Source organism: Sus scrofa, chromosome 13 (assembly GCF_000003025.6).
Source record: "Sus scrofa isolate TJ Tabasco breed Duroc chromosome 13, Sscrofa11.1, whole genome shotgun sequence".
NCBI classification, from domain to species: Eukaryota; Metazoa; Chordata; class Mammalia; order Artiodactyla; family Suidae; genus Sus; species Sus scrofa.
Window position 1 is genome coordinate 83,088,820 of NC_010455.5, and position 26,368 is coordinate 83,115,187.

Here is a 26,368-nt window from a genome sequence, read left to right on the forward strand (position 1 = left end):
CACATCTCATAGCAACACCAGATCCTTACCAAATGGGGCCAGGGACCAAACCCCCATCCTTATGGATACTAGTCATGTTTGTTATCGCTAAGCCATAGTGGGAACTCCCTAAGTATAGTTTTTTAAATTATTCTGTTTGATGTCTACATAAAGCTATTTGTATTAGTCATGATTGTTACATTTTGCTTATAAAGGCCTGAATTTACATGGGGTTTACTTTTGGAGTTGTTCATTCTATGGCTTTGGATAAACGTGCAAGGACGTGTATTCACCATTATAATATACAGAGTACATTCAGTGCTTTAAAAATCGTCTGTGCTCCACCTATTTATCTCTTCCTTTCCCAGTAACCCTGGACAACCACTGATATTTTATTGTCTCTACAGTTTTGCCTTTTCCAAAAGCTTGAATATCTTAAAAAAATGTTGAGTTTTTTAGAATTCACTTATCAGGTGAATAGTAGGCTGCTTATTAATGCTTCATGGATGTGTGATATATGTGGTGGCTCATAGTTCTTGGAACATATAGGAGACAAAACATGGGAGTTTTTAGGTAATATAAATAATGAAATGGCACATAACAACAGGAGATACATACAGAAAATTCTGAGGAAATATAGTATCAAGAGTTGAGTTCCGCCCCAAGGAAATGGGTGGTAATATGACTAATAGACTTTTTGGCAGTGACACAGCAAAAAAAGGCATCCTAAGTGGAGGGAACAATGTAAAAACATAACTTGAAATGGGAATTATCTGTTAAAGGGAAAGTAAGGAGACCAGTCTGACTAGAACAAACCATTTCAAGTTGGACAGAGTTTGTATAAGAACTATATAGGGTTAGATTGTAGAAGGCCTAGATATTAGTTTGAGTTGAGGCTGAATTCCAGTACTACTAAACAGGGAGTCCTATACATTCTAGAGTATTTGAACAACTATTTTAGGGCTGGGAAGGACTTCAAAGTTCATATAAGTCCAATGCCTTAATATTATACGCGAGGCCACAAAGGCCCAGGGAAGTCAGATTTGCTCAATTTGAAGCACAAAACATGATTTCTTGATTCTGAGTCCAATACCAGATTTACCTCACCACATTGCCTCAGGGCATAAATTGAGTTCAAACCCAAGAGTCCTTATTGATTAGACATTTTGCTCAATTATGCCACGAGGCCAACACAGGTAAAAGGATCTTTAGGAAAGATTATATAGGGAGTAGTATGCAAGAAGGACTGGAAAGGAAAGAAGTAAGAAACAGGAAGCACAGATAGGAGGTTAATTTAGGGCTGGGATGACAATTTAAGGTCCAGTTGTGAGAAATGAGGAATGAAATGAATTGAGGTTTCACTGAAAAAATTATTAGAGAGAAGAAGCACAAATTTTTGACTCCATGCTTTTTAGGTGATAAGGCTGAGTAAATGCTTGCGTTGGAAATAAGGATAGGAGAAGAGGCTTTAGGTGAGATCAATTCTGAGGTATCTTAAAGTTGATGTGCCTGGGCTGTGGGATGGAAATCCTGTGAAATCAGATTGTTATGATCATTATACAACTACAGATGTGATAAATTCATTTGAGTAATTAAAAAAAAAGTTGATGTGGAACATTCATCTATACCTGTCTTCTAGAAAGTTGGAGATACTGAATCAGATCTTGATTGAGAGGTTGGAATCAATGTTAGGGAAACACTGAGACATAGACTGAGTGGTAATTAGCAGAGAAGTAAGAGTCAGAGTCACCAGTTAAGCAATAGGGCAGGAGGGAAAAGAAAACTGCTGAATTTTAGAGAACAGTCCCCAGGGAAGGGCTGGAAGAACAGAGGTTAGTAAAAAACTTGAACAAACAGGGAAAGGAAAGAGGAGACTCAGGGTAATATTTTATTTTAGAGCGAAATTCTTTGAAGGAATTACCTATATTTTTCTGCCTCCTATTTCTGTTTCTTCTCCCTTAAACCCACTGTAATCAGTATCTCACTCCTATCACTTAAAAGAAACTGTTCCTGTAAAGATTCTCAATGGCCTTCATGTGTTAAACTCTAAATACAGTCAATTCTCAGTTTTCATCCTAATTGATCAGCAGCATTTGACACAGTCTATTTTCCCTGACAACCATTCTTAACTTGGAATCTAGAAACCATGTTTCCCTGGTTTTCTTTCTGTTTCACTGGCTGTTCCTTCTCAGTCTTCTTTGACAGAGAGTCAAAGTCCTTCTCTCTGGCTCTTTTTTTTTTTTTTTTTTTTTTTGGCTTTTTAGGGCCGTACCCACAGCATATGGAGGTTCCCAGGCTAGGGGTCTAATCGGAGCTACATATGCTGGCCTACGCCACAGACATAGCAACGCCAGATCCAAGCTACATCTGCGACCTACACCACAGCTCATGGCAACCCTGGATCCTTAACCCACTGATCAAGGCCAGGGATTGAACCCGCAACCTCATGGTTCCTAGTCGGATTCGTCAACCACTGAGCTACGACGGGAACTCCAAGAGTCACATCTTTTAATACATTCTTTTTTTTTTTTTTTTAACTCCCACATTCAATTCATCATCAGCTAGAAATCCCTTCCGAATATGTCTAGAATTTGACCACTTCTCACAGGGTCCTACTTTTCTGGTCCAAGTAAGTATCAACTCTATTTTGATCTCTGTTTCTACCTTGGTTCCTCTATATTCTATTCTCAAAATAGCAGCCCAACTGATACTATTAAAATATAACTCAGATCATGTCACTCAACTGCACAAAACCCTCTAATGATTCCTTATCTCACCAAGTAAAAGCCAATGTCCTTATAATGGTCCAGAAGGTCCTACATAGTATCAATCTGTTACCTGTCTAGTTACATTTCCTACAATTCACCCTACTGATTCAGCCAAATGGTCTTCTTTCTCTTCCTTGTTTATACCAGGGATCACCACCTGCAAGGGCCTTTAACTTTGCCTCGAATATTATCCCCTCAGATATCTGTATACCCTCCTCCTTCATTTCATTCAAATGTTACCCAAACTTGCCATTTAAAACTGCAAAACTTCGCCTTCCCTCCTCTCCACATTCCCTATCCTGCTCCCTGCATTTTTTTCTCAAACGTACCATTGTCCAATACATCATTCAATTTACTTTTTTTTGTCTTATTTATTATCCTTTCCTCCCTACAACACTAACTGTATGAGAGCTAGGATTTTTGTTTTGTTTATAGCTATACTGTCACTGCACAGAACAATGCCTGGCATATGGTAGGGCACTTAATAAATATGTATTGAATGAATGAATGATAAAAAAGCACCCCTGGGAGTTCCCGTCGTGGCGCAGTGGTTAACGAATCCGACTAGGAACCATGAGGTTGAGGGTTCTATCCCTGGCCTTGCTCAGTGGGTTAACGATCCGGCATTGCCGTGAGCTGTGGTGTAGGTTGCAGACTCGGCTCGGATCCTGCGTTGCTGTGGCTCTGGCGTAGGCCGGTGGCTACAGCTCCGATTAGACCCCTAGCCTGGGAACCTCCATATGCCGCAGGAGCGGCCCAAGAAATAGCCAAAAAAAAAAAAAAAAAAAAAAAAAGCACCCCTGAAGAACGAGTGGTGAGCAGTCATCAAATAAATAAGAGGAAAGGAGGGTTTAAAATCCGGATATGGGTTATATTTATGTAGAAAGAATTTATGGATGATTTAAGGGAAAATTACAATAGCATACTGGCAGAGGTGACCTGTACTTTTTGTCACTCTCATCGTTTGTTTAGATTTTTTTCACTTTATTATTTATTTTTAAATTAAAGTCTAGTTGATTTACAATGTTGTTGTAACTCTCACTTTTTATGTTTTACCATCATTCCCTTTGCTATCTCTCTTCTCTTGTTCTGATAATGCCACCACCACTGGAGGACATTAGAATAAATTATGCCCTCATCTGTAGGTTACTGGTCTGTAAACTTGAGAGAACATTCCTTTTTGACCTAAGCTGAGAAGATAGATAAGAAATTAGCAGGAAAATGTAGGAAGATTTCATTCCCTTTCTTCTTCCTTTTTTTGGTGTGAGTCTACTCTTTTAGCAGAATTTCTTTTCTCTTCTTAATCTCCATCAAGGAATGTGAATTTGCTCATTCATATTTAAGACAACCAACTGCCAGCATAAAGCTATACATTAAAGTGGAAATGAGTAATTAAAGTATGCCACTATAAGCCTTTATTAAATTTAAAATATAGTTATTATGATTTATAAACAACTTAAAAAAATACAAAACTGATTTAAAAGAAAAATTTTCTATATTTTTACTCTTTGGTCCAAAAACATATATGGCCAAAAAGAACTGTGAAAATTCAAGACCAGAGTGTTATTTCTACTTTATGAGATTTCGGAAGAAAAATTAATCTAAAAGAGAAATATCTAAAAGATAAACATAAAAATAAATTTTTTGGAGTTCCCATTGTGGCTCAACAGGTTAAGGGCCTAACATTGTCTCTGTGAGGATTTGGGCTGGATCTCTGGCTTCACACAGGGTTAAGGATCTGATGTTGCAAGCTGCTGTGTAAACTGCAGATGTGACTTGGACCCAGTGCGTTGCTGTGATTATACTGTAGGCCTCAGCTGCAGCTCCGATTTGACCCCTAGCCTGGGAACTTCGATATGCTGCAGGTGTGGCCATAAAAAGAAAAATTAAATACAACTTTTTTTTTTTGGCTGTGCCCGTGGCATATGGAAATTCTTGGGCCAGGGACTGAACCTTAACCTACTTTGCCACAGAGAACTCCAAAAATAAATTTTAAAAAATGTCCATCAAGCAAGGAATACTAACCTTCTCTTGTAGAGCTGGCTGAAAATGTTGAACCTTTCCCGATTCCTGTAAGGACTGCCAAATATTGCAAAATTCATCATCATCTTTAGCAGGTACCTGGGAAAGCATAAAAAATTTCTAAGGAAAAGTAAAACATGAAAAATAAAGATTCATGTTAAAAATCAAATAATTTAGTTATTAAAGCTATTTAGTAGTTGACAGGATATTTAAATTACATTATCTAATACCTCAATTTTTTTTTCTGGAGCTCCATATAGTAATCATAAAAGTATGCTGCTGGAGTGAAAAAGATCTTCTTCAGATGTAATTGGTAGATATTTAAATCAAATAATATAAAAGATTATACTGAATCAATATCCCACAAAAAGCTTTTTTCTTTTCTAGTGTATTGGCTATTTTTTTTTTTTTTTCTTTTGGCTATGCCCACGGCAAGGAGAGAATCCCTGGTAAGGGATTAAACTCATGCCACAGTAGTGACAACACTGGATCCTTAGCCCAGTGAGCCACAGAGGAACTCCCACCATGTGTTTTCTAATTAGTCTATAATAAATTTTTTTTTTTTTTTTTTTTTTTGTCTTTTGCCTTTTCTAGGGCCGCTCCTGCGGCATATGGAGATTCCCAGGTTAGGGGTCGAATCGGTGCCGTAGCCACCGGCCTACGCCAGAGCCACAGCAATGCAGGATCTGAGCCGAGTCTGTGACCTACACCACAGCTCACGGCAATGCCGGATCGTTAACCCACTGAGCAAGGCCAGGGATAGAACCCTCAACCTCATGGTTCCTAGTCGGATTCGTTAACCACTGTGCCACGACGGGAACTCTGATGATAAATATGTGTTATTTGGATTAAAAAGTGTGGTTAAGAACTTTTTTGGGGCCATGGAGTTAAACTATCTCACACATTATTATCTCACTGAATTGAGGACAGATCAATTTTTGTCCTCAGGAAGATGAAATAAAGGAAAGTATCCATAAGTTGTATGGTGGCTACTGAAAACTGCTTTTATAAACATGATACAGTCCTCTCCCTTTTACCTTTCAAATTAATGTAATTTCTTATGAGATAGCAGAGAACACTTGAGTGATATAAGAAAAAAATATAAATGTTGGTCCACAAAGTAAATATATAAAGAGAAAACAGACATTTCTCAATTTTAAAAGACAGTCTTACTTGAGTGGGAACAAAAAGTGACTGAGGGGAATGGTTCAGGCCTCCCAAATGCCCAGATGAAACTGATGAATTTGAGCTATAGTGATTCACAGCTGGCTGTGGTTTCACAATGGCTGTCAACTTCTGACTTCCAGTTTCAGAGCGACTCCCATGAGAAAGGTTCACCAAGGCACTTGTTGGCAGTCGATAACCTCTACCAGGTGAGCACCTAAAAGTAAAAAGTTACATAAGGGTCAGAGACCTACACCATAGCTCAAGGCAATGCTGGATCCTTATCCCACTGAGCAAGGCCAGAAATCAAATCCATGTCCTCATGGCTACTAGATTTGTTACCACTGAGCCACAACGGGAACTTCAAGTCTGGCTCTTTTCATTCTCATTTTCCCATCTTAAAGTTCCAGACCAGGGAAGGCTAAGAGAGAAGTATTTGTGATTTCTTTCTCTCCTGGCCTTGATAAAAATGTTTCAATGTAAAAATAAGCCTTCTCTTATCAAAAGTTTTCAATTCTATCACCTCTATACCTCTATAAAATGTAATTTTCTTATATTCTGAAATCATGGAAAAGTAGAATTCTTTCATGAGAAATGTCTGTGAGATTTCTACAAAATATTATTGTGAGAACTATATTTTAAGGTTCTGCACCACAGAAATGAATATACCCAGCTTTTTTACACAGGTCTGTATCAGTCAAGAAATCTCATGCCTCTGCTTGGGGGAGGGGAAAGGACTCTGAGAAAAAAAGTAAATCACCTTAAAAATTAATCATATTTCAAAGTTATTTGGCTAAGGTTATTGGTAACCAAACATTTTCATGAAAAATAAAATCATACATGGTACTAAGACTTTGCTTCTGATTTAAGAGTGCAGACAGTAAAGTCTTTGGATAACAGGCGCACTGAAGGTGATCACTTGGTGTAATGACTGAAATTTGTGATTTTTATGCAAAGAGGCTAAATGAGAGTAATTTTTATCTTAATTATAGCTAATCAAAACAGAGGAGAAAAAGAAACTAAGGTAACTTCAGTTTAGTCCTCCAGTTGTTTTTTAGAAGGGAGAAAGGAAAACTGCAAAGGATGTCATTTAATCCTTAGAATAACCTAGTGAGGTATACATCTTCATTACAGATGAGGAAACTGAGAGTCAGAAAGTTTTAACTAAACTACTCAAGGTAATACAGAGGTTAAGTGAGAGAGTCCACACTTTCTAATATTCCATGGCATCTCTCATTCTGTCATGATCCTTTTTCTTATAACTTTAAACTTTCTTGCTATATTAATGCTCCCCCAAACAGACTTGAATAAGTCTCAGCCATGATAAATTAAAAACGAACAATCCAATTCTCTTTCTCTAAACCTCATAACTGCCAGTTATCTTTTCTCCCTTCATGGTCAAACTTCTCAAGGGTGAGCCCAGTTTCTTGCTTCCATTATTATACCTGCCATTTACTCCTCAAACCACTCTAATCAGGCTCGATCACCCACAACTTCGCTAAAATAAACAGCAAAGATTTAATAGGTCAATTCAAAGTATTTCTATTCCTTAAGTTATTTAACCTTAAAAAAAGTGTAAATCTGGAGTTCCCGCTGTGATGTAGCAGGTTAAGAATCTGACCACAGCAGCTTGGGTTTCTGTGGGTTCTATCACTGGCCAGGTGCAGTGGATTAAAGGCTCTGATGTTGGCGCAGCTCCAGTATAGGTCACAACGTCGGTTCGAATTCAATCCCTGGCTTGGGAACTTCCACGTGCTGTGGGTGCAGCCATTAAAAAATGCAAATCTGATCATGCCCATATCTCTGATTTTGATGGCTTCATGTTGCTTTGAGAATAAAAATGAAGATATCAAGATCCTTAGCATGTCCTGAGAGTTAGCTAACCAGTTCCTACAGTGTGGACCATGCTTTTTTCTCTTACCCTAATCTTACATAGTTGCTGAAGCTGACACACCTGCATTCATTCTTTTAGTTTTTTTAAATGAGTGAAAATGTCCTCTGTTGCATTTTCTTCCTGACCACATGTCACTCTTCCTCCAATTACCTATTCATATCCCATTTTATTTTTTATTTTTTATTTTAATTTTTTTGCTTTTTAGGGCTGCACCTGCAGCATATGGAGGTTCCCAGGCTAGAGGTCGAATCAGAGCTACATCTGCTGGCCTACACAGCCACAGCAATGCAGTATCCGAGCCGTGTCTTCAACCTACACCACAGCTCATGGCAACGCCAAATCCTTAACCCAATGAGTGAGGCCAGGGATTGAACCCGCATCCTCATGGTTCCTTGGTGGACTGTTTCCACTACACCACAATGGGAACTCCCTTCATGTCCTATTTTAAAGACCACTTCTTCAAGAAAGCCTTTTTAGAACTCTCAGAACAGATTCTCACACTCTGACAGACGCCTGATCTTTGTCTTCCCAGCACATTTTAATTAAAAAATTAATACTGTAGTAAGTTACATTCTCTACTAAAAGGAAAGCTCTCTGAAGGTGGAAACCATGTCTGTCTTATTCACTGCTACATTCTTAGCAGCAAGTGTGATGTCTTGTACATATCAGAACTGAAATTGTGGACAAATAAACAATATAAAGTCACTGGCCACATGGACATATTTACAAAGTATAATTATCATCTGGAAATACAAACCTTATTGTTAAGCCTCCAGGAAATTCTTCATCAAACAATACTTCAAATAGTACATCAGCTTCTCTATTAGCTGTTTTGAGAAAAAGAAAGATTGAAAAAAACCGTATGATAAAAAAATCAGCATATAAGTTTTTGGAATAAAGAAGCATTACAACTATCAATACAGACAGTGAATGAAAGTGCCAATAAGCTCACAGATTACTGGTATTAATTTAGAGTAATGCGTTTTAAATTAGATGCTGTGGGAATTTATTATTTTTTCCCTCTGTTTTCGTATATGGTGGAAATTATTCATAAAAAGAGAGTTAATAAAAGAGATAATTTTGGAGTTTATAGTTTGAAGGTCTTACAATTAGACAAAGGAAATGAAGATTTGAAGACAAGGTAATAATACGGGGAACAGAATGGAGAGAATGGATACACTATTAGATAGAACTGGCCAGAGTTTGTGACCCATGTAGATAAAAAGAAGAGAACTGACAAAGATGACCCAAAGGTTCTGGCTGAGATGACTTGGTAGCTAATGGATGTCACAATTGAGACATGAGACACATGAGAAAGACTATGGTGCTACAAACTTTTTTTTTTTTTTTTTTTGCCATTTCTTGGGCTGCTCCCTCGGCATATGGAGGTTCCCAGGCTAGGGGTCTAATCGGAGCTGTAGCCACTGGCCTACACCAGAGCCACAGCAACACGGGATCTGAGCCGCATCTGCAACCTACACCACAGCTCACGGCAACGTCAGATCGTTAACCCACTGAGCAAGGGCAGGGATCGAACCCACAACCTCATGGTTCCTAGTCGGATTCGTTAACCACTGCGTCACGACGGGAACTCCTGGTGCTACAAACTTTAATTGGAGCAGAAAAGGCTAAATTTGGCAGAGAGGGTGATGGGATACAACTGGAAAGTTTAAATTTACCAACATGCCAAGGTAAAGTGAAATAATTAGCTATAATCTGTGAATTCTAAGCCCAAATTAACAGTAGAGTCTATCATGTCCAGAATCAACTCTCTCTCTCTTCCCACCTCCACCAGCACCCCTACTCCTTCCATTCTATTAGTTCTGTTTCTCTGGAGAACCCTAACACCATATCTGATACTATGGCAGGGGTTGTGGAATGTTTCCTTCAATTCTTGGTCCCTCACTGCCCAAATGAAACCAGGCTGCAGAGCTTACTTATTCTCCCCCATCCAGCTGTACCCTTCACCTGACACTTTCACCTAAAATCTAAAACCTAGAAAGTGGGGCTCAATGAGAAGCATTAATTTCTTCTCTGAAGGCATACTGCTCACTGTTTAGGTTCCTGTGTCCTGTCTGAGGGAGGAGCCATTTACCGAAAACATTATTGACAGATGACTGTTTATCCCCTTCAATGGAGAGGAGGTATCAGCTGAGGACGTCAGACAAATATTCCCCTCTACAGCCCATGTCCATGGCAGACATGGTTTATCAATGACAGAGCTTTTTCCACTCAGCATAGATGTAGCTTTAAAATCCTTCTCAAGACAAAACTTCTAAGCCGTCGCTATTACTGATAGGAGTTGTCAGAAGAAAGGAAACTTCTATGTTATCCGAGTTCTAGGGCCTTTTCAGGCCAACATAATTAGAGAACAATCCAATAAGCTCAACATGTGAACTGCCAATGCCTGAGGTGGAAAAGCAAGCAGGAGGAGGTTTGCTTCATTACACCCACCTGACCCTCACCAAGCTTAGCGCGGGCTTAACCTACTTAAACTGCCCTCCTCCATTTTCAGCAGCTAGAAATATATCCTACAAATTCAAAGAAGAATCAGAGAAAAAATTCTCTTTTAGAGGTAAGTGGGGAGGGAAGACCCCAAAAGGACATGCAGATGGAAAATCTGGAGAACCACTGTTCAAAGTTACAGAAGAATCAGGGGAAAAAGAGTTCCAATTCCAGCTTTGCCACTCGTTTGTGTAAACTCAGGAAATCACTTAACCTCTGAGGTGAGGAAATAATATTTATAATATTTACCTCTCATCAGGTGGTTGGGAGGGTTGATGCTAAATCTTGGCACACTGTTGGCAAAAATAAGCAGTTCTTTTAGGCTCATGGCCTGTCTGCTCTTCCTTCTTTCTGGATGGTGAGATCTAGCTTGAGGGTCTGGGACACAGAGGAACAGTGCTGCCAGTGCCCTAACCCCTAGGCACCTTATTTGCTGATTCATGTTGAGTTGACTTTTTTTTTTGGAACCTATGCTACAAAGCTAGTCACTCCAGGAATCCCTTTAGGCACTTTTAGATCCTTAGCTAATGCTTCCCTTTTTTTCCCCATCCTCTCATTTTTTAAATTTTTTGTAAAAAACACTGAAAATGTATCATTGTAACCATTTTAAAGTGTACAGTACTGTGGTGTTAACTATACGCACATTGTTGTGCAACAGAATGATAGGTATGTTTTATATACATAATCTAGCTGTATTCATAAAATTCAAGTTAACATGCACATTATATTTCAAACCTTTTAACTATAAACAGCTCATACATCCTGCTTATTTCTCCACAGAAATTAAGAGATTACAATGACATTTAAGGTAAAACCCTGAACAAGGTTAGATGAAAGCTGATGAAATGTTTCTCCTGGTTTCATGGAAACATATGTATGTATTCTCACCAAGGTTTTGGATAATTTTAATGTGCTATACATAAACTACCAAATTTTTAGCAGTCCTTCCTCAACTTCTCCACCTTTTCCGGATAATTACACAAGACAGAAAAGGAGAATTTTCTCTGAAAACTAAAACTTAAAAAAAAATTAAAAGGATATGGCATTTTTCGTGATTTATATTGCTTTCTGCTTACATATAAGACACACAAATTTGTGTCTATTTTACAACATAAATGCAGTTGGAGACATGTCAAGTACAGAGTTATTACCTCCGTTTTTTTTTTTTGTTTGTTTTTTTTTTTTGGCTTTTTGCCTTTTTTCTAGGGCTGCTTCCATGGCTTATGGAAGTTCCCAGGCTAGGGGTTGAATCGGAGCTGTAGCCACCGGCCTATGCCAGAGCCACAGCAACGCGGGATCTGAGCCGCATCTGCAACCTACACCACAGCTCTCGGCAATGCCAGATCCTTAACCCACTGAGCAAGGCCAGGGACCAAACCCGCAACCTCATGGTTCCTAGTCGGATTCATTAACCACTAAGCCACGACGGGAACTCCAAGTTATTACCTCCTTTAATTCCTATGATGGTGCCCCGAAGGCCAATTGGAACAGAAAAGTTCTCTCTCACATTGACAACACGGTCAAAGAGGCGAAATTCTGCATCCCGATCAGGAATAACTCCATGTTGCTGTTCTAAAGGCTAAAAAGAAAAATGATTTAGTTATTCTAATTTTAAAAAGTTTTTCTATTAATATTGAAAACATTTTGTTCTTTCTACACTTTTTTTTTAGGGCCACACCTGTGGCATATGGAAGTTGCCAGGCAAGGGGTCTAATTGGAGCTGTGCCTTCGACCTACACCACAGCTCACGGCAACGCCGGATCCTTAACCCACTGAGTGAGCCAGGGATCCAACCTGCATCCTCATGGATACTAGTCAGGCTCATCACCCCCAAACCATGACTCTCCTTCTATATGTTCAAAGCAAAAACAACTTTGAATTCTTTTTTTTTCCCTTTTTAAAAAAAAATTTTTTTTTGAGGAGTGTGCACATACTCCATAATTATTTTTAATTACAACAATAATAAAAACTCCATTAATTAAGCAAATCTTGTTAGAAACTAATTAAGAAAACTTGGTAGAATTCAAATTGTAAACAGTTTGAATTGACAATTCTGAATGAATAGTAATAAGAAACTATCTATCATACAGTGATTAAAGAACATTTTAAATCTTACCCTTCAGCTGTATCTTCATTGCTCTTTTATACTTGTAGGTAACTAGCTAGTTAACTAATTCCAAAGCAAATATATTCATCACTGTATACAATTTTCTTTTCATGTTCAATAATATCTAGTGATTGGTTTGCATGGTTTAGGAAGAATGCCTGTTCTTTAAATTTTTTTTTTTTTTTTTACAAAATAAAATACATATATTTAAACACAATTACATGCACACATATTATTATATCATGGATCTTAAGAAACAGATTAAGTGACTCCCTCTGGAGAAGTGGAATGGAAAATATGCTGAGACAAATAGGAAATTTATTCTATACTTTATCACATTTTGTATGGCTTTCATCTTTACTATTTAGTATTATCTATTACATTTCAATTTTTCTTTAAAAATTAGCGTTATATTAAAATTGTGTATATTATGCAACTAAAATTTATAGAGAAGAAAGCCTTATATACCATTAAATATTTTACATAGCATAATAAAAAGAATAACTGGTAAGAATAACAAAAATAATACACCCTCTGAAAATAAGTAAAATATAAAATGCATAAGTTGGTTAAAAAACAGTGTTACTATATAAATATGTCCTCACAATTTGTTACATCTTACTGATTCTTCAATAAAGGCATTACACACTCTAGGTGATGTGATAAACAAGACATTATAGACTTTACATTGTACCATGGAGAGAAATGGTTATTAATAATACAATTGTAGACCTATATTATTTAATTGTACAGTTGCATTATTTAATTATAATTATCATAAATTCTTTGATGGAGAGGAAATCAGAATCAGTTCTAAGAAGACTTCAGCATTCCAGAATGATGTCAAATGACCCCCTTCATGGTGGATTATGCACTTATTTACTATGAGATATATTTCTTCTTCAGAGATTCCTTGTTTGTGTATCAATTGTAGATTTTTGGTTTGCAGTTATTCTGAAGTTTTGATGTAAGAGTATATATGTATATGAGATTGTTCTAAGTTGTTCTTCTCTTAATTGCAAGTTTATCTCCAGTGTCCTGCATTTGTACCCACCTCTTCTCATGATTTCTGATTTTGGTGGTATAATCGTGCATGGATGATTTCGTATCTTTCCTGTATATATACCTTTACTGGTGAGCCTTGTCATTTGTGGAATTTTTGTTTCCTGTTGCTGTCTTTTCTGCCTAGAGAAGTTCCTTTAGTATTTGTTGTAAGGCTGACAATTTTGAACTCTTTAACAGGAAACTTACTCTGTATAGCAAATGGGGCTTCACTGTCACTCGAACCTTCTTATTATTCTTTCTTTGCTGAGGAAAGAAAAAATTTTAAATTATTATTGCTGAATAATAATTTTGGACATGACTGAATTTTAAAAAGCCAAAAGAAATGAGTGATAAATAAATTAATAAATTCATACTTTTAAAGTAAAATTTTTTTGTTGATAAAAATAGTAAAATGCAAACTTGTAAGTATACAATCTGATGCATTTTTTATAGTATAACCATATCTATGTATAACTACACTCAGCTCAAGAAACAGAACATTACTAAGCACAACATAAAAACCCCTGGAAAAAGTCATTAAAAAAAAGAACCCCTTGTATTGCCTCCCAGTTACTACCTCTCTCCAAAGTAACTTTACTTTTTTTTTTGCTTTTTAGGGCCGCACTCACAGTATATGGAAGTTGCCAGGCTAGGGGTGGAATTGGAGCTGCAGCTGTTGGCTGCAGCAATGTGGGATCGGAGCCCGAGAATGCAAACTACACCACCGCTTATGGCAATGTTGGATCCTTAACCCACTGAGTGAGGCCAGCGATTGAACCTTTGTCCTCATGGATACCAGTCGTTACCGCTGAGCCACAATGGGAACTCCAATCTCTGAATTTTTGACTATCTAAAAAATGCTGGAAGAAGAATTTTCTTTTCTCTTTGCTACTTGTTAATTCTGTGACCTCACACTTAAATATCAGCTTCCTTCAATCTGTAAAATGGAAATATTACTTGTTCTACCTAATAAAATGTAAGAATAATTTATATCCATTGCAATCCATCACTAGCATTTACACTAAATTTTTCAAAAAATGAATTCTTACCTAGTAAGAAAAGTGGCAGCTGTTTACTTGTATGATACTCACTTATCTTTCAGAACCCACCTTACAGAAATAAGTTCAAAAGGACATAAAACAGCCCTAAGCTACAAAGGCCATACACTATAGAATTCTTGTATTTATACACTATAAAATGCTCAAGCCTTTAAAAAGAGTCTGCTTTCTTTTATTACAGAAATATTTCATTTCATTCTTATTTCATTCTTTCAACAAATATTTACTGAGTTCCATTTAAGCTGATTTAGGTATTGTGGATAAAATAGTATATTCTAGTTGAGGGAGACATACAAGAAACAAAACAAGGAAAATAAATAGCATGTTTGAAGGTAAAAGCATAGAGGAAAATAAAGCAGATAAGGGGATCAGCAGTGTGGGGAGAGACTCAAGTTTTAAATAGGGTGAAAAGTGAAGGTCTTACTGACAAGGTGTCTATGTTTCCAGCCCACAGCAGACTAGAAGTACTAATAGGGTACGACTGGTGTCCACTGACAACAGCAAGAAGAAAAAACATGAGAAGAGATTTAAAGTAATTTAAAAAGCAGACATAAGAACTGTGCATGGAGGATTGCATGTGAAAAAACAACCCATATGCTCTAACAAATCCTTAGGCATTATTACGTTACAGCATTGATTAGAGAATGTGGCATTCAAACCTGATTCATTAGGCAAATTAATAAACTGGGGCATTTTCACGATAGGCCCACAGCTATTAAATGAGAAGTTCTGGGGAATGACTACTCAAAATGTGATCACCTGGGGGCTTGTTAGAAAATGCAGACTATCAAGAACTGTTCATCTGAGAGCTACTGGATCAGACGCCCCCTGTTATTTGTTTGCACATTAGTTTAAGAAGTACTGCTCTGACAGCAGAATCTAGAATGTGTGTTTTTTAATAAGCTCCTCCAGTAATTCTGATAATCAGCTAAGTTTGGGAACCATTGTCCAATAAGAAAACTACAAATACTTTAAATAATGACTCTGCATTAAAAAGAGTTTAAATTATGTTCAGAATGTTATGTTCATTTTTTTAGTTTTTTCTCCTTTTTTTTTTTTTTTTTTTGTCTTTTTGTCTTTTGTTGTTGTTGTTGCTATTTCTTGGGCCGCTCCCGCGGCATATGGAGGTTCCCAGGCTAGGGGTCGAATCGGAGCTGTGGCCACCAGCCTACGCCAGAGCCACAGCAACGCTGGATCCGAGCCGCGTCTGCACCCTACACCACAGCTCATGGCAACGCCGGATCATTAACCCACTGAGCAAGGGCAGGGACCGAACCCGCAACCTCATGGTTCCTAGTCGGATTCGTTAACCATGCGCCACGACGGGAACTCCTCTCCTTTTTTTTTTTAATTACCCTAATAACATTACAACACTGAAAAGGGGAAAAAAACCACTCATAACGGTTCCTCTGTGACATAGTAACAGGTTTTTTTTTTTTTAAACTATTATCTATACATGCACACAGTTTTAAAATGTTGTAATCAAAATAAGAGACTACAACTTTGTACATGTATCTTCAGCTCACAAAGTAAAGGGAAAATGTGTAAAGCATTTTAGAAAGCTCTGCATCCAAATGGGTTCAAATAAAATTTAGGGGTTTAAAGTTATAAACTTGTTAAGTGGGAAACTCACTTCAAAAACAACGCTGAACAGATTTTACATTAAAAGACGATCACAAAGAAACGCAGGCTTTCTATCCTCGGCTGAATATCAATGACCTTTCAAAACATCAAACTCTTGGCTATGAGCCTTACATTTTTTCTTAAAAAGAGTCACTTGGTGGTGATTTTCCAGACCATATTTATAGCTCTTCAGTGTGTGATGAGAGAATTCAAATAGTAATAGCTAAGTATTATTAAGCATTAATAAAGCTAGGCACTATTAGAAAGAATTTATACATATTAACTCAGTTCTTTTGAGGACCATATGAGGTAGGTGCTATTTTATTCTCATTTTACCCATGAGGATATGGAGGCATAGAAAGGCTATCTTGCCCAAGGTTTTACGTATTGAAAGAGGGATGGGGAAGATGGCTTTAGAGCACAGTTCTTAATTTATTCTATTAATTAATTAATTAATTAATTTTTTTACTCTGCTATTAATTTAAACAAGAGAACTTTGTTAGAGAAGCAACATTATTTTAATAAAGAGGCACATATGTGAAAAATAAAATTTAAAGTTAAAAAGGGAATATAATTAATCCGTTTTCTATTGTACCAAGATAGGGAATCAAGGAGTTCCCTGGGGGCACAGTGGGTTAAGGATCCAGCATTGTCATTGCTATGGCTTGGGTTGCAGCTGTGGTACAGGTTCTACCCCAGCCCTGGAAACTTCTACATGCTGGGGGTGCAGCCAAAAAGAAAAAAAAAGATAAGGAATCAAAATAGATTAAAAAAAAGATAAAATAGTTAAGTCCACATAGGTTATTGCTTTTTTAAAAAATTTAATACTTTCTAAATTAACAAAATTAATTTTTAAAAATTCAAAAAACATCTTTTAACTTTTTTTTTAAACGACTGCACCTGCGGCAAATGGAAGTTTCCCAGCTGCTGGCCCACACCCCAGCCATAGCAATGCCAAGGATCAAACCTGCATCCTCATAGACACCATGTTAGGTTCTTAACCCGCTGGACCACAATGTGAACTCCCTTATTTTTTTAATTAAAGTTAATTTACAATGTACCAATTTCTGCTATATAGCAAAGTGACTCAGTTCTATATACATAGTTACTGCTTTTTAAAATCAACACAAAAATGGATAGTTTAAGTGCGAATTCAAAAATACTAAGCAACTGAGTGAATTTGTCAGTGGAAAGTACACTTTAGAAGTGATTCTGTAAAGGTGAAATAAATATAATTTTTATGTTCTATAAAAAGATGAACTGTATCTTTAAGGAACCTAGAATAGGAAAGATCAACCTTATTTCTCAATCACATACTTTCTATTGACTAGACTCACAAAATAGTCTTAAAATTAGAAACACTACAAGGTATGAAATTTAAATGCTATGGCTTTATTATACTGACATGTATTTATATTTATTTAGATAAACTTAAGGGACACTGGAAATGGTTGAAACTTTTTTTTTTTTGTCTTTTTGCCTTTTCTAGGGCCGGACCCGCGCCATATGGAGGTTCCCAGGCTAGGGTTCGAATTGGAACTGTGGCCACCGGCCTCCGCCAGAACCACAGCAACGTGGGATCCAAGCCACGTCTGCGACCTACACCACAGCTCATGGCATCGCTGGATCCTTAACCCACTGAGCAAGGGCAGGGATCGCAACCTCAAGGTTCCTAGTCGGATTTGTTAACCACTGAGCCACGACGGGAACTCCAGAATAGTTTGGCATAAATTTAAAATCACTGAATACATGTTTTAATTGATTCAAACAAATTATTTGTAGAGTAAGATATAGTTCATTTAATTTCAAATCTCATCAATAATTTTGGTTACTAAAAATTAGTACCTTGCACTTTTCAACTTCTTCTTCAATTTTCTCAACAATAGCTGCATCCAAGATTTGTAAATCACAAGAAGAACGAGACAAAGTACTGACAGGATGTCCCTTTAGCCAAGTAATAATTTCTTGAACTTTCTCAGCACTATATTAAAAACAATAATTTTTTCACATTAAAACTTCCTAAGGGTTTATATAAAAGGCTTAACATAAACTTTCTGAGGGCTGTGAATTATGAAAGATATCAAATACATCACTAATCACTATACTTAATTGGGGCTAATTATACATCTAATAATAAACATGGATGTGTTACTTCTCAGTAATTAAAACCACAAAAAAATTAGTTTAAAAGTACTTTACTGATATAAATAAAATAAAAATTATATTACAAACTTAATGCAAGAATAAAACAATATCTAAAATCCTTTCCCCCAGAAATAATAGAAATTCTTTTTTTTTTTTTTTGCTTTTTAGGGCCATACCCTGAGCATATGGAAGTTCCCAGGCTAGAGGTCGAATCAGAGCTGCAGCTGCCGGCCTATGCCACAGCCACACACAGCAACATGAGATCTGAGCCACATCTGTGACCTACACTATAGCTCATAGTAACACTGGATCCCAGACCCACTGAGTGAGGCCAAGGATCAAACCCGAATCCTCACAAAAACAATGCACAATAGAAACTGCTAACTACTGTACCTTTCAGTGGAACCACTAAGTTGAATTGTGAGGCAATAAATCACACAAATTTTGCTTACCCATTCTCATTTTCTCCAGGCCAAATGTCATCTTCATAGAACACATCCTCTTGGCTATTTTTGGCTATATAACTAAATAGTTCTGGAGCTCTAGCCAAACAAACAAACAAACAAATATGCTGCTTTAAAAAACAGATATGGCTAATTTTATTATAAACTTCCTATCAAATAATTCTGGATCCTAAGGGGACATATTAAATATATCGAGAACTGATTACTGTACATGGAATATTAATGAGGGATAGAGACTAAAAGATTGAAAGTATTCATAGGCCCTCAAAAAATATGAGGGAGCAATGATTCAATTCATAAGCTATAATAAACTACAATTACTTACAGACTTCAATTACTGGCTCTATTCACTCTTAGAATATAGCGACAGGTAATAGACAAAAATAACATCTACAGGTTCATTTTCAAATTTTCACAACAAAGCCAGAGTACTCCACAATATAGCAAATGAAAATCCATTAAATTTCTTCTGATATTTCTCAAAAATTCCATTGTTTCCTGAACAGGACAGTATTTTCAAATACACACAAGTAGCAGACTGAACACATGTGCTTATTTCTGCTCCCTTTCCAATCTACTAAAATAATGGTGAAACCTAAAAAACGGCATAGACCTAGAAAGACTAAGAGAGAAGCAGAGAATCAGATAGTATATATGAGTTAACAAAATTTTAGAAACTGAAAACTGAATAGGTAAGTGTGAACTGATCTGACATAAAAATAAGCTGCACCCTGAGCCACCAGTGAGGGACATCAATAAAAAACAAGTTGATTTAGACTGTGGAAATCTGCAAAAGCTCAGGAGATATGGGCTCCAAGTACATCTTAATGCTATAGTATGGGGTAAGGTTTAAGAGGTTTTCAGTTGAAAATTTTGTATAACAAGCAGTCAGGCAATCACCTTCCACCTCAGCATAAATCCTGCAGATTATTTTTGGAGAGGTTGAATAGGGCTGCTCTAGCCTTGGTTATTCTAAGCACAGGAAATTGGATGGGTGGGCATGAAGAGGAGAGAATAGGTGTCCTACTGAAAACAGGATTAATGAAAGTATAACTACTGAATGATGTGTCGCTAGGAAGCAGGCCAAAAAGTATAACATCTTTTAGAAACAGACTCTGAGATGGAGATAAAAATGCAGGAAATTTATTAGTGAGTTCTGTGGAAACAGTATCTGTGGAAGGAAAGGAAGAAAGGAAGGAAGCAGAATTGGGCAAAGGGAGAAGATTGGCTGTGATTCATTTTTAATGAACTCCTTGGCCAGTAGCATAGAGATCTCAAACTAGGACAGCTCCTCAGACTTATCCTGAACTGGGGCAATCAGGCTGGCTGAGCCTTTACATCTCCTTGTTGATGAGGTATTGAAACTGTGGCTGCTGTGGGAAAGGGACATAACTTTAGGTGAGGCAGTTCTCTCCCTGGTTAATTTCCAGAACACTGGAAGTCAGTTTTGTTCTCCATTCTGTCCTTCAAGAAAAACGCTGGCAAATACCTTTCTGGGAAAACTACCCAGCCTAAAGAAAAGATGTACATACAGGGAGTGATATTTGGAGATTCTTTGCTGAAATAGCTAAGTTCCACTGGACAAGCCCCATTGTAGCATATTAAGTTTCCAATCAGCTTTTTAACCACAGTACACTAAATATAAGACATAAAAAACCACCAGATTAAAAAAAAAAACCTTTAACATAAGAGATCAAACCAAACAGGAAAAAAAAAGCACTCTGTAGAAATCAGAAAATACTGAAAATAAAAGAATATCTAGATTACTGTCTTCAGAAAATAAGTTATTTCATTCATTATAAGAACAAGATGCTATAAAAAAGGAACGGTAGAGAATATGGATATCATTTGAGAAACTAAAAATGAGTAAATAAAAATTTAAAATTATCTAAGTTAAAGGTTGAAGAAGTTTCCCACAAAGTAGAACAGGAGTATAATACAGAAAATATGAGGAGTTAAGAAAATTTAGGATAATTAATCTAGAAGGTTTAACATCTATCAAAAGGAGCCCTAGAGAGAACAAAACAACAAAAAAAAGTGAGGAGGAAAATATCAAAGAAATAATACAAGAGTTTCTCAGAATGGAAAGGGATGAGTTTCAAGTCTAAAACGGCTGAATAGCACAACAGCTAAGACATGGAAACAAGCTAAATGTCCACTGACAGATGAATGGATTAAGATGTTATACACAATGGAATACTACTCAGCCATAAAAAAGAACAAAAACAATGCTATTTGCAGAAACATGGATGGAACTAGAGACTACCACACTAAGTGAAGTAAGTCAGAAAGAGAAAGACAAATACCATATATCACATATATCTAGAATCTAATATACGGCACAAATGAACCTTTCCACAAAAAAGAAACTCATGGACTTAGAGAACAGACTTGTGGTGGCCAAGGGAGAGGAGGAGGGAGTGGGATGGACTGGGAATCTGGAGTTAATAGATGCAAACTACTGCCTTTGGAATTGATAAGCAATGAGATCCTACTGTATAGCACTGGGAACTATATCTAGTCACTTACTATGGAGCATGATGGAGGATAATGTGAGAAAAAGAATGTGTATATAGGTATGTGTGACTGGGTCACTTTGCTATACAGCAGAAAATTGACAGAACACTGTAAATCGGCTATAATGGAAAAAATAAAAATCTTTTTTTTTTTTTTTTTTTTTTTTTGTTTTTTTGCTATTTCTTTGGGCCATTTCTGCGGCATATGGAGGTTCCCAGGCTAGGGGTCGAATCGGAGCTGTAGCCACTGGCCTACGCCAGAGCCACAGCAACGCGGGATCCGAGCCGCGTCTGCAACCTACACCACAGCTCATGGCAACGCCGGATCGTTAACCCACTGAGCAAGGGCAGGGACTGAACCCACAACCTCATGGTTCCTAGTCGGATTCGTTAACCACTGCACCATGACGGGAACTCCGAAAAAATAAAAATCATTTAAAACAGAAAAACAGAATAAAAAGTAGAACTGAAAGGCTAAAAAGAATTAAAAAATAAAAAAGCTGAAGCACAAAATGAAAGAAAAAAGATTCATACCAAGGCACAATACCATTACAATAGTAAATAGCATTGGGAAAGGGAAGATTCTAAAAAGATTTCAGAGAATGAAAACAGATCACACACAAAGATTCAGAATCAAAATGGCACAAGACTTCTTGACAGCAAAGGAAACAAGATAATGGAGCAGAGCTTTTCAAATTCTGAAGGAAAATCATCTCTAATCTAGGATTCTAGACACAGGCAAGCTATCAGTCAAGTATCAGGAAGATTTAAAGACATTTCCAGACACGCAAGCTTTCTTAGGAAGCTACTAGCATTAAGTGCTCCATCAAAATGGAGACATACACCAGAAGGAGTAAAGCATGAAAGCCAGGAAATAAAGGAATCCTATGAAATAGTTTTTAGGTCTATCACAAGAGAACTCCCTAAAATAGGGTTTTAAAAAGAAGTAATCAAGCTAAAGTGTCATTAGGGTAGACCGTAATCCAATATGACCAGTGTCCTTATAAAAAGGGGAAATTTGGATATAGAGATAGACATAAACAAAGGAGAGATGATAAGACACATAGGGAGAAAACTATGTAAAGATGGAAGACTGGGGTGATGCATGTATAGGTTAAAGAACAAGAAGCTAGGAAAGAGGTATAGAACAGTTCCTTTCCTAAGCACCTTCAGAGGAAGCATGGCCCTATCAACACCTTGAATTTGGACTCTGGTCTCTAGAACCGTGAGGCAATATACTTCTATCGTTTTAAGCCACCAGTTTGTGGTACTTTGTTGGAGCAGTTCTAGGATACTACTATGAAGAAGGTTAGAAACCAGTGGAACAATGGAAAGAACATTCAGCTGTTAATCAGAGGTGGAGATATTTCCTGTAAATCTTTGACACTCTGTAAATCTTGGGACTTAGATTTCTCTTTTCATAATGAAGGGCTGAGACTTGTTGATTTCTTAGACTATTTCAGAAAAACAATAATTCAAGTATAGTAATCTATTATCTAGCTAGAGTTTTAAGAAGATTCACTATGCTGAGAGTTGTTTTGTTTATATTAATCTTCTTACTACTAACACAGACATGCCGAGTACTGCATAATTTATGATATTAAGGATTTTTTTTTTTTTTTGGTCTTTTAAGGGTCATATCCATGGCATAAGGGGTCAAATTGGAGCCATGGCCAGCCAGTGGCCTAGGCCACAGCCACTGCAACACCAGATCTAAGCTGCATCTTGGACCTAATGCCGAAGCTTACAGCAATGCTGGATCCTTTAAAACACTGAACGAGGCCAGAGATTGAACCTGCATCCTCATGGATACTAGTTGGGTTCATTACTGCTTGAGCCACAATGGGAACTTCACAAGTTAAGGATATTTTTAATAAGGCCAATTCTTATCTTTTTTCATTCTGAATAAAGTAAGTATGGTATTTTTCTACTCTATTTTAGCTGATGGCTATGACGCTCCATGACATTAAGGTTATATGTAACACATGTCACATTTTACTAAAGGAAACATCTTCCTTATGTTTTTGGATGTCTAGTAGGATCTTGCTGGGCACTTACCTCTCTAAGTACTCTGCAAGAAGTTGCTCTGCTGCAGATGAATACATCCATTCACTTCCAACTTTCTTAGTATATCCAGGTACCTCCTCATTTTTTTTGTTGAATTTGAGGTTCAAACCCACATTTGCTTTATGGTCTCCATGAGGGCTGAATTTAAACCACACATACACACACACACACACAAAAGTTTTAAAATTTTGTTCAATGAATAAATAGCTTTGCTTTCAATTCTTAGAAAAGATTAGTTTTGATTGTTTTTCTACATTTTAGTTATCATGGTTATTTCCAAAGTAGTGGAAAGACTAGAGGAAAGGCTTCAAAACCCAAGTTAACAAAGCATATAAATAGATTATGTAATTAGAGAGGAGAATGAAATAAGAGAATGCAGGGAAATATATTATTGAGATTCACACACACCTTCTGATACCTTTTTTCAAGGTTCAATTTGTTAGCTGCTAAAAATAAGAACTGTCTTTTCAACCATCTAAAGCATGTGCCATTTAGATGAAAGATCACCATCAGAGGAATTTATGCATAATTTTTAAAGAAACTTCAGAGCAATTAATAAGAGAAAATACTGAAATATTAACTATTTTATTTTTATCATTTTTCTGCCACTTTAAGTAAATTTCTCTAACATAAACTTACTTTCTCCTAGATCCTCTTCCAATAAAAATACTTCCTGTAAACCTTGAAACAAGGTATCCACTCACTCCAAGGCGACTGGCCAACACATATCCTGGGTTGTACTTTATAGAATATTTCTTTAAACATAAAAACAAAAAGGTCAATTATGGAAACACAAAGCATTAAAGCATTTCTTTACCTTTAAATTCTGGAGATAATCAAGACATCACTAACATTCTGGATTGTGGCAATGCAAGGATTCTCAAAGTAAGTGACCTATTTCCACTCCCCTCTCCCCCCTTAAAATTTTTTTTTCTATGGTCACACTTGCAGCATATGAAAGTTCCTGAGCCATGGATGAAATCCGAGCTGTAGCCTCAACCTATGTCCATGGCTGCAGCAATGCCATATCCTTTAACCCACTGCACTGGAATGGGGATTAAACCTGTAGTCACCTAAGCCGCTGAAGTCAGATTCTTAACTCACTGTGCCAGAGCAGGAACTCCCCTTCCCCTCCTTTTTGAAAGGATTTATAGGCAGAATTTTTCTGCTCCCTTTTTCTTTAAGGGACAGAATTCCCAAGGATGAATAGAGGAGGAAATATACAATTTTTGAAACTGGCTGAAGAAATAAACTCTTGTAAGTACTAAATGGCAAACTGTAGGCAAGAACTATTTTTTAAAAAATTATAGTTGATTTACAACTATAATTGTAAATATAGTTGTGCCAATATGGGCTGTACAGCAAAGTAACACAGTCATACATATGTATAGTTGTATATAGTTGTGCCAATATGGGCTGTACAGCAAAGTAACACAGTCATACATATGTATACATTCTTCTTCTTAAATTTATCTTCCATCACGGTCTATCCCAAGAAACTGGATATAGTTCCCTGTGCTGTACAGCAGGACCTCATTACTTATCCATTCTAAATGTAATTATTTGTATCTAATAACCCCAAACTTCCAGTCCATCACTCTCTCCCTCTCCTCCTTTCTTGGCAAACACATGTCTGTTCTCTATGTGAATCTGTTGAGAACCATTTTTTAAAAAGCAATTTTCATATTCTAAGAAGGGCCTGGTAAAGTACCTGGGACAGAAAGAGGTCTTGGTAATTACTACATTCAATTAGAACATGAGAATATCATCAAAATACTTGCTACTGAGGAGATTAAGAGTGTCCTTCCTGTATGGATATAAGTGATATTTGCTTTCCCTAATTATTTACTACCATACAAAAATAACAAGTATGTACAGGCTTGTAATTAACACATTATTAGTAGAATTCAGTCAATGAAATGTAATCTTTATTTGTACACTTAAGAGAAGAAACAATGAAGACCAACTGTCAAACTAAAAAAAAAAATCAGAGCATATATACATATATATATATATATATATATATATATATATATATATATATATATATATTTGTCTTTTTGCCATTTTCTTGGGGCGCTCTCGCGGCATATGGAAGTTCCCAGGCTAGGTGTTGAATCGGAGCTATAGCCACCAGCCTACGCCAGAGCCACAGCAACGTGGGATCCAAACCGAGTCTTCGACCTACACCACAGCTCATGGCAACGCTGGATCCTTAACCCACTGAGCAAGGCCACGGATCGAACCCGCAACCTTGTGGTTCCTAGTCAGGTTCGTTAACCACTGCGCCATGACGGGAACTCCAGAGCATATAATTTTTAACCCAGAAGCAAACACTCAGAAATCCAGTACCAACTAGGGTAAGCTACTATATACTCCTAACATCGTGATTTCATATACTATATTCTTGTAAGTGAATATATAAATATAATAAATATACTAAATAAACTACATAATATTTTATGTTTTTATAGGAATATAAGGATTTTTAGCATCAATAATAAGTAAAATTAAAATTAAACATATTGTGTTTTTGTTTTGTTTTCCCTCCAAGGTTCAGGAGGGAAAGTAAAATTAAAGTAAAATTCCCAGAGATTGTTAAGAAATTATTTTCTATCTTTTTTTAATGGTCATGTCTACAATGATCCCTAAATGGTTAAAATTTTTTTTAGTGGCCTGGAACATAAAGTCACTATTAAAAATACATTAATATGCTAGTGAAGAATGCAACACAATCTTCCATCAAAAGTATTATCAGTTTAGAAATAATACAAAAAAATGAAGTAATCTTGATTCTGAATTGAACTGAATCAAGTATCAATTCAGAAAGGAACAATCAAGGTAGTAGTTCTCTACCACAGGTAGTACCACTTTTCTAATAAGCATGTGAAAATGTGTAGGGGCACATTCAGTTACAATAACTGACACAGGTTACAAGCACTTAATATCCAGGGACCAAGGATCCCAATTGTCCTGCCATATACAGAGGCAATCCCATACTGTCCCTCTCAA

At 36.8% G+C, this 26,368-nt stretch overlaps 1 protein-coding gene across 1 annotated transcript in view; it reads right to left on the reverse strand.

Annotated features, from left to right (window-relative positions):
- The window catches only part of XRN1 (5'-3' exoribonuclease 1), a 110,688-nt gene that overhangs the window by 25,010 nt on the left and 59,310 nt on the right, over positions 1–26,368 (reverse strand). Inside the window, 9 exon segments of the mRNA XM_005669915.3 lie at positions 4,773–4,868; positions 5,943–6,150; positions 8,585–8,654; positions 11,779–11,911; positions 13,691–13,747; positions 18,010–18,145; positions 18,762–18,851; positions 23,348–23,494; positions 23,996–24,111. Of these exon segments, the coding sequence (XP_005669972.2) occupies positions 4,773–4,868; positions 5,943–6,150; positions 8,585–8,654; positions 11,779–11,911; positions 13,691–13,747; positions 18,010–18,145; positions 18,762–18,851; positions 23,348–23,494; positions 23,996–24,111 (1,053 nt within the window).